Raw genomic sequence first — 14,974 nt, 5'->3', positions numbered from 1 at the left:
TAATAACAAGAATAATACTATTAATCTAACCGACGAACGCCACCACGACTGCGATATCATCCATCTTCCCTCCAGTTAATTTAACGCCTTGTAACTTCTCCGCCCACGTCAACTCCATACCTTCTCTCCTCGCGGCAATCATGAACGGCGAATCGTACTCCTCGTCCGTGCTCCTCGAAAACGCTAACCTCGCAATCTGCTCCGCGCATTTCACCGCGTCTCCTTCGTTCTCGTCGCACAAAATCGCAACGTCTTCGTGCGGCACGTTATCCCACAACCCGTCCGATCCCAACACGACGCAATCCCCTCGTTTTAATCGAACTTTTTTCACGTCCGCTCTCCTTGGATCGTCCGTTTCCGGGTACGCCTCTTTCCACCCCAACTGAAACGGCATGTTAAACTCGTGTTGCATCGGTTCCGTCTTAAACACGCACGCGCCATTCCTGGCGACAATCCCCCCCGCGTCTCCTACGTTTGCAAACGTCGCCTCGCCTTCCTCCACCACGCACACGCACGCCGTGCTCGACCCGACCACTCGCGTCATCTTGTGCGCTCGCACCATTATATCCACCGGATTCCTCATCTTCTCTTTTGTCACTGCTTTCGCGGCTTCAGACGCGAACGTTTCTGAATACTCCGCTGGGTTTACCCCTTCGTCTGACCACCCGCCGACGCCGTCGAATACCCCGAACGCGTTCGACCGTTTCAACACGAAACACGAATCTTCACCTCCCGTGGCAGATTTGTCCGGATGAGGGACTAAAATCGCCGACGCGTCCACGGTTGAAACGCAATACTTTTTTTGCTGCGAAGAAGAAGACGACGGGGACGAAGAAGACGCCGTCAGCGACGAAAATCGTCGTCGTCGTTCTTCTGCTCCTTTTCCTTTTCCTCCTCTTCTCGAAGAAGAAGAAGAAGAAGAAGAACAAAGACGTCGAAAATCTCGATCGGTGAAATTCTCGTTTCCAATACAAGAGCGACGATGATGATGATGATGATGATTTTCGCGCATCATCTTTCGTCCCTTCCTAATGCTCTCGTCGTTTCCGCGCAAAGACGCCGCCGCAAAAGTAGCGCGACGCGAGCACGTAAAGGTCGCACTCATCGTCGTTTCCTCGCCTAAATACTTCGGAAAAGATTTTGAGCACAGAAAAGAAAAGAAAAGAGAGAGAGAGAGAGAGAGAGATGTGTGTGCAGTGTGTCCGACTTTTAGGAGAATTTGTGTATAAGCGAATTTTGGCTGAATTTAATTGGCCAAAAATTGCACATTTTTTGGTTCAAAATTCAGAAGCATTTTTGGTTTGTTTTCCGGCGGCGTGCGACATCTTTAACACACACGCATCATCATTCATCAAAACAACACACAAAAACACACATGTTTTCTTCGATGAGAGCGTCGTTTTCGAGAGCGACGTTGACGAAAACGACGACGAGCGTTTGTTGTTGTTTGTGTCGTTCGAGCGGAGGAGGAGGGAAAATGACGACGAGGAGAAGGCACAGGAGTTTAGGCACTTTTTGTACAAATCGACGAAAAACAACGACACCATTCAGCGTCGCTTCTGATTCATCTTCTTCGTCTTCTTCTTCTTCTTCGGGAGGAGAAGAGACGAAGCATTCTCTCCGCGACGAGAAAGAGACGAAGGAGAGGACGATTTCGGCGGCGACGACGAAAAATATGAAAACCGGGGTGTTAAACCGAGTCCCGAACGTGGCGCAATCGAAGGATATTCTCTTGAGCGGTTTGAAACGCTCGTCGAGAATTACGCACACGTCTGGGTTACGCGTGCCTTTGTTAAAGGAGAGAAACAAGTCGGCGAAACAACTGGACGGGTTAACGACCGCGCTGTGTAAACCTTTAGGGGAGTACGTGAAAGGATTTCCGAAAATTGATCGGTTGCATCCGTTTGAGAAAGCGTTGTTAGAGTTAACGGTGGATCCGGAGACGTACGCGAAGACGATCAGCGAGGTGGACCAGGCGAGGAAATCGATGTTGACGATGGGGAAAGAGTACTCGTCGAGGGCGAAGAACGGCAAGACGGAAAAAGAGACGAAAGCGGTCAGGGAAGAAGGCTTTAAAAATATGGAGGCAAGGTTCGTAAAGTCGCAAGCAAAGTTTGAAAAGTTGAAGGAGATGGCGAAAAAGTTGAGACGATTGCCGGTGGCGGAGTTGGAGACGCCGACGGTGGCTATGGTCGGGGCTCCAAACGTAGGGAAATCGAGTCTCGTGAGGAGTGTCTCGAGCGGAGTGCCCGAGGTGAACAATTATCCGTTCACGACGAGAGGGGTAATCATGGGACATTTTTTCATCGAAGACAGACGGCACGTGGTGACGGATACTCCCGGGTTGATTTTTCGAGTGGACGAAGAGCGAAACAAGATTGAACGATTAGCCATCGCGACTTTAGAACATTTACCGGTGTGCGCGGTGTTCGTGACCGATTTGAGTGGGTTGAGCGGAACGAGCGTGGAAGACCAATTGGCGTTGCGAGAGGAATTGCGCGAAAGGTTTGCGAGCCGACGACCGTGGTTGGACGTTTTGAGCAAGTGTGAGTTAGTCCCCGCTTTAGGCGGGAAATTGGACGAGAGTTTAGAGAGCACGTGGACGGAGAAGGATGCGAAAAGTACCGAGGCAGCGGCAAAGATGTTGAAAGAAAGCGGGGCGATGGTGACGTCCGTAGTCGATGGGGTTGGTATCTCCGAGTTGAAAGCAGTTTTAGAGGACGAGCAGTTATACGATTCGATTTTGGAGTTGAAGAGGAGTAGATTTCGTAGCGATAACGAGGACGACGACGAGGAGCAACGATAAATAACACCACGCGCGCATAGAAAATAAAATGTACCAAAACGAGATGAATTGTAATAGATTGCGTGTTGTAATGTATAGTATCTGATATGTGTTGTACTGTAGCTATATGGACAATATTTTTGACTCTTTATGTTTGTTTGTACAGTGTGAGTTTGATTTTACTTTCTCTCTCCCTCTCTCTTCTTCTTCTTCTTCTTCTTCTTCTTCTCGTTAACTTTTGGTAAAGCCTCCTTCCAATCCGTTTCTCGGTTGATATTCCGCTTCTTGTAAAGACGATAGAGACGTACTTCCTTCGCGACCTAATGGGAGATTCACCATCGAACCAGCTTTGTTTGGGCTATTCGCGAATCGTTCGAAATCGATCGAGCTTCTTCGCGTTCTTGGTTTCGATTCTTGTTGTTTCTGCGACGCAAACTGATGGAACTCGTCCACCGAACGCGCTCGCGAAAGACTTCTTTCCGGAGGTTCTTGCGAGACCTCGTCGCCGACGTCGTTAAATTGCAAAAGCTCGATTAAACCCTTACCATCGTGCATGTTGTTGACTAAACCGATGAGCAATTCCGCGATTTGGTCCGAGTCGTCCACAAAGTAATGCGCCGGTGAACGCTTGCGTCCAACCGTACACGTGAATACCGAGCCGAAATGAACGTCCGCTTTTTTCTTTTTTGTCTCGACGACAGAACCGAGAGATTCCGCGAACGATTCGTTCGGGTGCAAATACGAAGGACCTTGACCTCCTAATTCGCCGGTTTTCTCCGCCGATGAGCCTTGCACTCCCGAGACACCTCGGAATGAGGATTGGCGTCTCGGCGCCGAGCGCTCGGGGAGTTTCATCGGCGTCACGACAAGCGGATTGTTCTCGCTATCTACGGTTTCGTAGGTTGGTGGCGTTTCGCGCCCAGACGCATCGTCTCTGAAATCACCGTTGCCGTTGATGTTGACTTGTTTGAACGAATCCGCAAGTCCCGACGATAATTCCGTCGGCGAGTAGCCGTTCTTGGTGTTCCCTTGTTTATCCACGGGAGAGCCGCCTCGCGAGGATTCCGCGGATACGTCGTGATCACCCGTGTGCGAATCCAAATACGTGAAAATATCTTCATCGCGGCCGAGAAAATGGCCAGCGCAAAAGGCAAAGTCGATTTCTTTCTGACCGCCTTTACCGTCTCTAGCAATCATCTGTACAATCTTATCGACAGCGACGCCTTTGGAAAGTCCAACCGGTCTCGCTTCCACCGATTTCATGCCTTGAATAATATCAACGTTCGCGTTTGATATCGGCCCAGTCCATAAATGCTGGAGCAAATCACGCGCTTGTTGTCGCCCGAAATCGGGATCGGAATACTTATACGACCACACCAAAGAAGTTTCGCGAATTTCCACGTAACTCCTCGGCGTGCGTTCGCAAAAGTATTCGAAAACGACTTGAACAGATTCGAGCCAATCAAGTTGCGACATTTCGACGAGCGTATGCCATTTCGGAGGTAATTTCGGGACTTTAAAGACGTCTTTCTTTTCTTCTCTGTGGTCTTCGTCGTCCTGATCGTCGTCGTCGCCGTTATTGTCCTCGTTCTCGTCGTCGTTCGTGATTAACGGCGGGCGAATGAAGCACCCGTTTTCGGCGACGATCCAAACTTTCGGTAAAACGGCAAACTTCTTCGCCAACTTGTGTCTTTCTGAACCAGAAAAGATGCACACGGTCGTATTTGGGTCGTCGCACAATCTCGCGATGCACTCTTGCGAAACGCTGTGTAACGGCGATACATCGCCAGTTTTCGGTTTGATGATTTTGTTTACGTTTCGGCTTTTTATACGATCGGCTTGAGAACGCGAATCTTTCTTTGTCAGCGTCGCGTTAAATCCCAAAATAACCAATCGTTGTCTCGATTCAGTGAATGGACCAATCAAATCACTCGCGCGTAACCGCGGCGGAATTCGTAATCTTCTCAACTCAGCTTCTACGTGCGTATCATTCAATTCGGCGATGAACGTATCCGCCCACGCTTGCGACGTGTGCACCTCAACATGCGAAAAGTTAAACTTGTGTCGCTCCCTTCGTTCTGTTTCCGGCATCGTCAAGGCGTCGTCGATGGCTTGCGCGACTTCTGTCACGTTCCACGGGTTCACTAAAATCGATCCAGCGCCCAAAGATTGCGCCGCGCCGGCAAATTCTGACAATATCAAAACGCCCGCGTTTTGACTTTGGCACGAGACGTACTCGTACGAGACTAAATTCATCCCGTCACGCAACGACGTCACTAAACAACAATCAGTCACCGCATACAACGCGGTCAATTCTGCAAAAGATAAAGAGCAGTCCAAGTGTTGAATTGGAACCGACCCTAACGTCCCAAACCTCCCGTTAATTCTACCGACGATTTCGTGCACTTGCGACGTCAACTTTTGGTACTCTGGAACGTCCGATCGCGTCGGGACGGCAATTTGTACCAAAACAACTTGGTCTCGCCACTCCGGGTGTTCGTTTAGAAATTTTTCGTATCCCAACAGTTTCTGCGGAATCCCTTTGATCATATCCAAACGATCGACGCCCAACATAACCTTCCGTCCTTTAAACCTCGCCTTCAACACCAAGATGTGATCTTGCACCACTTTCGTCGCCAACGCGTCGTGGAAACGCGTCGGGTCGATCCCAATCGGGAACGCCGCCACTCTCGTGAAATTTCCTCCGTCTTCCACGCCATCCGGTCTCCCTTCAAATGCTAGAATTCTCGAACACGAGGACACGAAATGCCTGGCGTAATCGTACGTGTGAAACCCGACCAAATCTGCCTTCAGAACCGAAATGAGCAACTCTTCTCTCATCGGTAACGTCCTATATATCTCCGAACTCGGAAACGGTGTGTGTAAAAACCATCCAATCTTCATCTTATCGTCGTTTTTCCTCAACATCTGCGGTAACAACATCAAGTGATAATCGTGGCACCAAACGATATCCCCGGGTACGAACACGCTCATAATCGCCTCCTCGAACAACTGATTCGCGGAAATATACGCCAACCATTGACTGGCCATATCTTTCGTCGAACTCAGTTTCGGTTCAAACGTCAACGGAACGTAATTAAACAGCGGCCACAAAATGTTATTGCAATACCCGTTGTAATACAACTCGACTTGGTTCCGGGTCAACCAAATTGGCAGACATCTCTTCTCCAACAACGTCTCCGTCAACGCGTCTCTATCCGGCCCTTCGTCGATGAACACCCCGGGCCACCCGACCCACAACATACCGTAACTCTTCCCCACCCCTAACAAAGCGCTCACTAACCCTCCACTAGAAATCGTCAACCCCCACTTCCCGTCTTCGCCTTTCTTCACGCTCACGGGAAGTCGATTCGCCGCGATAATCAATCGTCCAGTAGACGCTTGCGCCGCCTGTGCAATCTTATCCTGCACATCCACACCAACTACCGACGGTTGATTCTCCCCCTCGGACGTGCTCTTCTGATCCAAATCCTCGCGCGCCCCGGAGACTTCCGATTTCATATCGTCGTCCAAAATCGAAAACGACCGATTCCTTCGCATTTGTTCTCGTTCGCGAATTAATCGATCCACCCGGGTCGTGTCTTCCAATCGCGCTAAATCCGTCGCCGACGACGACTCGCGCGCCTCCTTCGTTTTCCCACCAGGGGGAGGTCCTCGCGATTTCGGCCGCTGCGGTTGTTGCACCTGAGACGACGACGACAAACCACCACCACCCCCTGCTTTCTTCATTATCTCGTCCTCGAACGACGACGACAAACCTTGATGATGATGATGATGATGAGGTTGATGCTCCCGTCGTCTCGGCGACAACGACGTCGAGCCGCCCGTCGTCTTTTCGCGCTCGGCGTCCGACGAGCGCCGTTTTTCTTTCAACACCTCCTCGTCCTCGATGATCATCGCCGACTCCATTTTGAGTGGTAATACACGACGACTTCTCTCGAGAGCGTGTGTGGCAAAAGCGTGGTGATTTAAAGTGACGAAAACGAGAGAAGGATAGCCTTTTAAATTAATTCTGACTCCGCCTTTTAAATTAATTTCTGACTCTTTTAAATTTATTAGACTCCCAAAAGACGCTTTTTCAACGAGCATGACAAACAAGTGTATTTCTTACGACTCTGTAGTCGGCATCTCACTCCTCCCACCGGCGCTTCAAAAAAAAAATACGCGAGGAGAAATTAGTATACCAGTAGAAAGGATCAGTATCTTAATACTATTAAAACAGACGGCGTAAGAGTACAACATAATAAATATTTAATGCGTGGCATCTTGCAACAACCTCTTGGCGTTCTCCAAGCCTTGTTCGTTGCCGATGCCTAACATGTCCGCGATTTCTTCCAAGCGGATTTCGGTTTCGATGGCGTCGAACGCGATGGTTTGGCGACCGTCTTTATCGTCTTCTTCCTTGCGGACGCGGACGTGAGTTTCGCCAAACGCGGCGACTTGAGGGAGATGGGTGACGCATAAGACTTGTTGGGAACCGTCGAGGGCGAGTTTTTTGAGCGCGGCGCCAATTTTGGTGCCGACGCGCCCGCCGACGCCGGTGTCGACTTCGTCAAAGACGGAGATGGTTGGAGATTCGGATGTTTCGTTCTTGCGGACGTTTCGTTCGCCCATGGCGGGAGCCATTTTCATGGCGAGCATCAATCTCGCTTTTTCGCCGCCGCTGGCTATGGAACTCATCGGACGTAACGGTTCCGAGGCACCTGGGGCTAAGAGGAACGTCGCGCGATCGAGACCGCGGGGACGGACCACGTAAGCCGCGGTTTCGTCTTCGCCGATTTCCCCACATCCCGGGACTTGTAACTCGTTCGCTTTTAAAATCGACGTTTTTTCCAAATCAATTATTTCGTCTCCGGAATCCGTCGATTCTATGTGGCTAACGTTATCCTCGGATTCTTCATCGTCCTCATCATCGCCGCGTTCTCCTCGCCAGGAGGACGAAGAAGGCGTCCAAGACAACGTGACGTCGAATCTACTGCCTTGCATTTCCAAAGATTCCATCGCAGCCGTAACGTTTGTGCGTAAACTCGAACCGGCGTCGCGTCTCGCAACGGCTAAATCTAAAGCTAAGCTAGCCGCTTTCGCTCTCGCCGAACGTAATTTTTCTTCGTTTTCTTCTTTTTCGTCCTCGGAAGTGGCCGCGGCGTCCAACTTGTCTCGCAATTCATCCGCAATCTCACACATTGAGGTGGCCGTGCGAATGCCTTTACCCATCATTTTGCCGAGCTTGTCGAGATCGCGCAGTCGTTCTTGAATTTCTTCTCTTCGCTCCGGTCGCGAATTTAAGGATTCCATGTATCTTTGTAACATGTCTTCGGCTCTGTCCGTGGCGTTTTCCGCCTCGTGGAGTAACTCAATCGCCTCGGACAACGCCTCAATATCCTCACTATTTTCATCCTTGCCCTCCTCCTCCTCCCCACCGGCTTCTTCGCCGTTGTCGTCGTTCTCGCCAACGGGCTTTTTTTGGTCGGCTCTCCTTTCCGCCTGAGAGAGCACGCTTCTCGATTCGTACAGCGCTTCCTTCAAGGACGCTTTGGATCCAGACTCGTGGTTCGATAACGAATTCAACGCCGACGCGCACGTCTCCCAGTTCGATCTCTGACTTTCCATCTGTCTCAATTCGAGCTTTAACTTTGCATCTTCGCCCGGAACCGGATCGACTTTGTAAAACGCGTCCAAAATCGCCTCGATTTCCTCCTTCTCCTCCTCGGTTAACTCGACGTTCGCCTCGACTAATTTGGTAGCTATTCGAACATTTTGCATGGCAATTTCAAACGCATCTCCGTATTGCTTCACGTTCGCCCAACTATCGAGTTCATCCAACTGCGCTCTTTCATTTGCTAACGCTAAACTCGCGTTTTGGCCGTTGAAATCAATCAAAATGTTTCCGATTTGACGCAACACTTTCACCGGAATCGCCTTGTTTTGAATCTTGCACAACGATCGCAACCTGTTATTCGCGGTGCTTTGTAACTCGCGATACAAGTCCACCGTTTGCGCGCCTTCTCGGTTCAACAAAGATTCGACATCCATCCCGTTCTCTAACAAACACCGACGAAGTTTCCGCACCGTATCTTCCGCGCAGTAAAACGTCGCGGCTATTTTCGCCGTCTTCGCCGGGACTCGAATCGAATCTTCTCGGCCAGCCGCGCCGGTAATTTGATCGATCGCGGATAACAAAACCGATTTCCCAGACCCTGACTTACCGGTAATGACGTTCAATCCCGGCGAAAAATGGATGGTCTGTTGCGAGACCAACGCGAAGTCTTTCAAATGCAGTCTTTGCAAGTGCGTTTGTTCTCGAGCTTCTTGGGAAAGAATAATTTTCTTCGGATTAGTCGTCTTATTTGCTTTGCTCGCATACGTTCTTCTTCCTCTCCGCAGAGCAGAAGGAGAAGACGAAGACGAAGACGACGAGAAAAGGGCAGAGGAGGAAGGGGAGGTTGTCTTTCGGCCGTTAAAGAAGCCATTAACCGGATATCGCATCTGCATCATTTTTAAATTCGCTCCTCCTTTTTTTCGAAGAAGAAGCATGCACACAACGGCGAATCTCTCTTTATTTATATATAAATAAGAGGAAGAAAAGAGAAGGCAAAAACCGTTACTTCAGTAATAAAAGACCGCAAAACTCTGATCTCTCTCTCTCGCTCTCTCTCTTTTGTTGCGTTCGGGTGCTCGCGTCTCTGCTCTTCTGGAGCTTTTTTTTTTGAATTTTTCTTTTCCTTTTGGAATTGTTTAGGGTTTACAACCCTAGCGACTCCTTGCAAGGAAAGGAGGAGAAGAAAAAGGAGGAGGAAAGCATCACGAGAGAGAGAGCGTCAAAGCGTCGGAGAGGCAGAGAGCGTTTGAAATACCGAAGAAGACGAAGAAGAAGTGGTGGTGGTGAAAGTGGTGGTGGTAAAACGTGTGCCCCCAAACCCTCTGTTTGTCCCCATAAGAAGATACAAACGCGACGAATTGGAAAAATGATGCCGCGCTCTGAAGCGGAAGAATCCAACGCACAAAACAACAAGCACGGGGTGAACAGGAACAACAACAACAACAACAACAACAACGCGATCAGAACGACTGGGTTTTTAAACACGCCGCACGAAGGAACGAAACTGGAATTCGCGCGTGGCGAGCAACAGCGAGGACGAGACGTTCTTCTCGCCAGACTTGGTTTTGCCACGCCTCTGTTCTTCACCGCGACGTTACTTTCGTTCGTTTTGTATTGGGGAGCGTTGTTGTTCCCACCGTTCGCGGTGTTTTTTATATGCGCGTTCATCTCCTACGGGTGGTTTAAAGGGATTTTGTATTCGTTTTCGGCGCTGTTTATTGGAGTACCGCGGGCACACTTGTATAAAACCGCGGATTGGAAGCAATTAGGGAACGATAGTCGGAAGAAGAGTCCGTTGTTGGAACGAACGTTGGGCGTTTCCGAGGAGGACGGGAAGCCGTTGGGGATGGCGCATCCGAGTTCCCTCGGGAGCGTGAAGGAAGATTACGACACGAGCGCGACGGTTAGCAAACAGAGACGGAATATGGATATTCCGACGTGGACGTCGAAGCTAGATAACAAGGAGAAGAGGACTTTGGCAGAGAAGTTCAACGATTTGAGGCACGTCGTCATCGTCCCGACGTACAGGGAACCGTTGAATGTGTTGAGAAAGACGTTGAACACGCTAGTTGCGCAAACCTGCGCAAAGGGTAAAGTTATCGTTGTTATAGCCACGGAAAAGAACGATAAAGAAGCCATAGAGAAAGTAGAGGCGTTAATTGAGGAGTACAGTAAGAATTTGTTGGGCTTATTTTACACCGTGCACGAAAAAATATCCCCGGCGGAGACGGATGGAAAGTCCAGTAACGTGGCCTGGTGCGCGAGATGCGTGCAACACACGATCTTGGAAAAATGGAACTACGTTCCAGAACAGATTCTCGTGACTGTTTGTGATGCGGATACGTACTTTGACGAACAGTTTTGCGAGTGTTTGAGTTACACGCACGCGCAGAACATGGAGCCGTATAATTGCACGTATCAATCCGCCGAGAATGAGTTTCCGAATATATGGATGGTTCCGACTTTAGTAAGAGTGAAGGCGGTGGTGGATTCAATCAACATGTTAGGGATGCTGTCCTCTAAATACGCGGTGCCTTACCCGTACGTGTGTTACTCGCAATCGTTGAGGACGATTATGGACGTCAACGGGTGGGACGTAGACGTTGTTCCGGATGATTTCCATCACTTTATGAAATGTTTCTTCAAGAAGGACGGTCATTTCCGACTGGTGCCTATATTCATGCTCACCGGAAATAACGCGCAAGAACATACGAATTGGTTTAGCGCCATGCGATCTCGATATCGTCGCGCCAAACGCGACGCCTGGGGCGCGATTGATTTATCGTACATCTTATCGCAATGGTACCAAAAAAGAAACGTGTTGGACAAACACGGCGCATTCATGCTCTTCGTCGACGTCATTGAACACCACGTTTCTTGGTCGTCGTATTTTTTAACCGTTATGCTCGGGGGGATGATGTCGGCTTGGTTAAATCCAGAGCTGGAGACATATCCGTTTGGGATCGGTATTCGCGCGATGGCGTTAATTGCGTTTGGTCCGATTTTGTTTGCCACGTGGGCCTATATAGTCTGCGACTTTTACGTCCGAATGTTTCTCGTGCAAGATCGAAAGTATTTTGAGGCGAACTCGGCGCCATTGTGGTGGCAAATTACCAGTCAAGTCCAATGGTTGCTCATGCCTTTGGCCGATTTTATCTTTGCCGCGGTGGCGGCGTTGGACGCGCAGTTGCACATGGCGTTGTGGCCAAAAATGAGCGGATACCGCGTCTCGAAAACCGTCGATAGAAGTAACTTGGAGTATAAAATCGCACAGAGACACATCATGCCGAATGGAACGTGGCGAAATGAGCCGTTTTTGAACAACGCGAATATCAATACGAACGGAGGCGGAAGTGCCATGAAATCGAGTTCGAGTAATGGATTGTACCACGCGATTGAAAGCGACGGGTCAGATGCGCGAAGTGAAAGAGGAAGAAACCACGGTCGTGGTTTGTAGAATACTGTGTATTATATTAGTTGTAGTCTACTAATAGCTCGTTGGTATCATTGGTACCCGTTGATGAAACAGTTCCTCAAACGATAAGTTCTCTCGATTTCTCGACGTTCGTTTTTGCATACTCGTACATCGGTGTGGAGCCTACCGAGACGTTTCCGGAAAGCGTCGCGAACGTTGGAAGTACGAACGTTTCCGCGAAAAAAACTTGATTTTTCCAATCAACGTGACCGTCCTTCACACCAACCTGCCGTTTCGTATTTCTCCTTTGCTCATCCATAGCCGCGTGAACCCACTTCAAATGTACTTCTCGCGGACGAGCAAAGTGCGCCAAATCTGCCGATTTGAGCACGATCTGAGCAGCGTTTTCAGCCGTATTCTTCTTCAAATTTTCCTCGTGTTTCGATAAATCCGTGCTCAGAATACTCGTCGCCACGACATCTTCGACGAATGCGATTTGAGAAGTCGTTAAACCATCGTCGCTCTGCAACGCGCCTGACCTTCGCAACAACTCCAAAGTGACTTCGCACGAAACCATTTCCGAGAGCGATTGGCCGTTATACCGTCGCTTAATATCTACGCGATCTTTCGCCAACGTCGCGTTATCGCACCCCGGGTGATAACAATCGTGCCCGATTGCTGCGACGAGCAACGAAAACACCGAGAGCGGATCCATGACCGTCTCCTCGGTAATCACGTCCGTCAAAATCGCAAATGTCGCGTGCACGACTTCACAACCGTGCGCGACGTTGTGATACGGCAACGCATCGACACCCACGTACCCATGCTCGATGCTTTGCGCGAATTCGAACAACTTCTCGCGATTGATTAAAGCGAATATTTCCTTCACGTCCTCTCGTTTCCTCTCGCCAACGCCTCCGTTCGCGAAGACATCGAACGCGGCCATAAACAATCGAGCCAAAGGGAACTCTTTATCTTTCGAAGACGCGTACGTAAAAGCATCGAAAGACCAATTCCTGAGCTCTTTCAACTCCTCCTCGAGCGATTCTTTTGAAACATTTTTGTTTGTGTCAACGCGCTTTTTTTTCTTCTCATTTATGATCTCATCCACGAACGAAAGAGACGAAGAAGTGTTCCCGTTCAAACGTTCTTCGACGTTCTTCTTCTCCTCTTCCTTTGCATTCGAAAAGGAGAGTGGAATTTTCTTCTTCGCCTTCTCCAGGGCGTTCACGATCGCGCACAGCACGCACATTATTATTCTGTTGTTAGTTATTTTTGTTGTGTGTGTGTGTGTGTGTTAAAATAAGCGTTTCGTCGATTAATAAAAGAAAGAGTGTCGGGAAATTTTTCAAACTTGGGGGTGGTTATCGTGACAAAAACGCATCACATCATGATGAGCGCGACGACGAGGAGGCGATCGACGAACAACATCAAAAAAAAGCTGCTCTGCTTCGCATTCCTCGTGGTGTTTTTCACGTTTTTAGCGAAACTGTCCCGATCGCACGACCATCGCGGGTTGGCGGCGGCGCAATTTCGAGCAGCCGAGGAAGAAGTGCAAGAAAGGATTACGGGTGGTAAAGATACGAAGGAATTGAAGAAAACTTTTAATAATAACGACGAGGGAGTAGCAGTAGAAGAAGGTAAAGAAGAACAAGGAAAGAGACCACGGATAGAGGACGGAGATAAAATCGGTGGTAAATGCGGTCTGCCGTACGATTTGCACTCCGAATACGCCGGTGCAGTGGTTGGAAAATGGGGGGAGAATAACATCTTGAATTCCGCGGACGAATGTTGTCGAGCGTGCGAGGCGACCGAGGGGTGCAACGCGTTCGTGTTTTGCGGCGATAGGTCGAACGGATGTTCTGGACGGAAGTTTGGCGAGTGTTGGTTGAAAAAACAAGAGCCAAACAGCGCTATGCGCGTGAAGATGTCGGAAGGAATGGACGTGCGATGGACGTCTGGAGCGTTGTATACCAACGAAGAGTTCTTCTCCGCGCAAGGCGAGAAGAGGAAAGAAGAGGAGGTGAGGAGGAAACAAAGGATGAAAGCAGGGAACGTGAAGGCGTTCTTTGATGTTTCTATTGGTAGTACCGTTCGCGGTCGCATAGAATTTATATTGTACGCAGAAGACTGTCCAAATCACGTCGACGCGTTTCGAGCGCTTCTCAAAAATCAAGGCCTAAATGACGACGGCTATAAAGGATCCCATTTCTATAGGATTCTCGATAAATTTATAGATCAAACTGGCCCTGTAAAATCAAAAGGCGTGGAAAGGTTCGACGACGACGACTACGGGTTACATAGCTTAAAACACGATCGATTCGGACTCCTCTCGAGTGCCAACTCAGGTCCAAATACCAACACGGGCCACTTTTCAATAGTCGTCGCGCCGGCGCCACATTTGGATACGCACTACACGATTTTTGGGGAAGTCGTATCTGGTGAAGACATCGTTTGGGCCATCAACGCCTTGGACAAAACGAAACCGCAACCGGGCGTGAAAGCTATGATTGAGAACTGCGGCGAGTTGTAAAATATACGCTGTTGTACCGCTATGTAATATACAAACGTCTCTGCTACGGAGATAACGAATCAAACTATGTGTGTTGTTGTATGAGCTACTACCTAACTTGTTGTATCTAAAATATCACTTTCATTTACTCGGAACGCAAAACCTTTCCGGAGGAAACCATCGCTGCCCCAGCGTCACGTACACCTTCTTATAATCCGGTTTCCGGAACAAATTCCCCCGCTCTAAATTTCTCTTCTTCTTCCCTTCGTAATTCGCGGTGTCCACTTTCAACACCTCAATCCCGTGCACGTCCGTCAAAAACGTCTTAATCTCTGTCTTTGTCACGTTCGGTGTGGTTATAAACGTCGCGACTTCGATGCCTCGCATCCTCGCTTCCTCGGTCGGGGCGACCAAGCGCAAATGGAGATTCGGGAAATGAATCTCTCGTTTCTTCGGGTCGGGATTCGGTAACGTCGGCATGCCTTTCCCTCCTCCTTTCTTCCCCAAAAGATTCATCATCTGCGCGCGTTTCGCCAAAGCCCACCATCTGCGGCGATCCGACGCCAGCTTTGTCGCTTTGGATGAAGACATATTACGTGCTCTTTTGTGTGTGTGTCTGTCCCTCTCGTTTGTGTTGTCACT

General features: G+C 49.4%; 8 protein-coding genes across 8 annotated transcripts; 3 read left to right on the top strand and 5 right to left on the bottom strand.

Annotated features, from left to right (window-relative positions):
* Positions 1 to 25: 25 nt before the first annotated feature.
* Bathy01g02440 (predicted protein) lies at positions 26 to 1,105 on the bottom strand (the record flags this gene model as incomplete). Its single annotated transcript, XM_007515404.1, has 1 exon — positions 26 to 1,105. The coding sequence occupies one exon, from the start codon at positions 1,103 to 1,105 to the stop codon at positions 26 to 28; it is 1,080 nt and encodes a 359-aa protein (XP_007515466.1).
* A 372-nt stretch (positions 1,106 to 1,477) lies between these two features.
* On the top strand, positions 1,478 to 2,806 carry Bathy01g02430 (predicted protein; the record flags this gene model as incomplete). Its single annotated transcript, XM_007515046.1, has 1 exon — positions 1,478 to 2,806. The coding sequence occupies one exon, from the start codon at positions 1,478 to 1,480 to the stop codon at positions 2,804 to 2,806; it is 1,329 nt and encodes a 442-aa protein (XP_007515108.1).
* Positions 2,807 to 3,016: 210 nt separating this feature from the next.
* On the bottom strand, positions 3,017 to 6,715 carry Bathy01g02420 (trehalose-6-phosphate synthase; the record flags this gene model as incomplete). The annotated part of the gene is made up of 1 exon (XM_007515413.1): positions 3,017 to 6,715. The coding sequence occupies one exon, from the start codon at positions 6,713 to 6,715 to the stop codon at positions 3,017 to 3,019; it is 3,699 nt and encodes a 1,232-aa protein (XP_007515475.1).
* Positions 6,716 to 7,057: 342 nt separating this feature from the next.
* On the bottom strand, positions 7,058 to 9,301 carry Bathy01g02410 (DNA repair protein RecN; the record flags this gene model as incomplete). The annotated part of the gene is made up of 1 exon (XM_007515253.1): positions 7,058 to 9,301. The coding sequence occupies one exon, from the start codon at positions 9,299 to 9,301 to the stop codon at positions 7,058 to 7,060; it is 2,244 nt and encodes a 747-aa protein (XP_007515315.1).
* Positions 9,302 to 9,771: 470 nt separating this feature from the next.
* Positions 9,772 to 11,862, top strand: Bathy01g02400 (predicted protein; the record flags this gene model as incomplete). Its single annotated transcript, XM_007515069.1, has 1 exon — positions 9,772 to 11,862. One exon carries the CDS (start codon positions 9,772 to 9,774, stop codon positions 11,860 to 11,862), a length of 2,091 nt encoding a protein of 696 aa, XP_007515131.1.
* A 76-nt stretch (positions 11,863 to 11,938) lies between these two features.
* Bathy01g02390 (3'5'-cyclic nucleotide phosphodiesterase family protein) lies at positions 11,939 to 13,072 on the bottom strand (the record flags this gene model as incomplete). The annotated part of the gene is made up of 1 exon (XM_007515640.1): positions 11,939 to 13,072. The coding sequence occupies one exon, from the start codon at positions 13,070 to 13,072 to the stop codon at positions 11,939 to 11,941; it is 1,134 nt and encodes a 377-aa protein (XP_007515702.1).
* Positions 13,073 to 13,213: 141 nt separating this feature from the next.
* Positions 13,214 to 14,353, top strand: Bathy01g02380 (predicted protein; the record flags this gene model as incomplete). Its single annotated transcript, XM_007515688.1, has 1 exon — positions 13,214 to 14,353. The coding sequence occupies one exon, from the start codon at positions 13,214 to 13,216 to the stop codon at positions 14,351 to 14,353; it is 1,140 nt and encodes a 379-aa protein (XP_007515750.1).
* A 120-nt stretch (positions 14,354 to 14,473) lies between these two features.
* Bathy01g02370 (predicted protein) lies at positions 14,474 to 14,923 on the bottom strand (the record flags this gene model as incomplete). Its single annotated transcript, XM_007515334.1, has 1 exon — positions 14,474 to 14,923. The coding sequence occupies one exon, from the start codon at positions 14,921 to 14,923 to the stop codon at positions 14,474 to 14,476; it is 450 nt and encodes a 149-aa protein (XP_007515396.1).
* Positions 14,924 to 14,974: the final 51 nt, after the last annotated feature.

The sequence above is a fragment of the Bathycoccus prasinos genome (assembly GCF_002220235.1).
Source record: "Bathycoccus prasinos genomic : Chromosome_1".
Taxonomy (NCBI): domain Eukaryota; kingdom Viridiplantae; phylum Chlorophyta; class Mamiellophyceae; order Mamiellales; family Bathycoccaceae; genus Bathycoccus; species Bathycoccus prasinos.
Note: the sequence above shows the minus strand (reverse complement) of the source record. Positions and strands in the feature narration are given on the sequence as shown.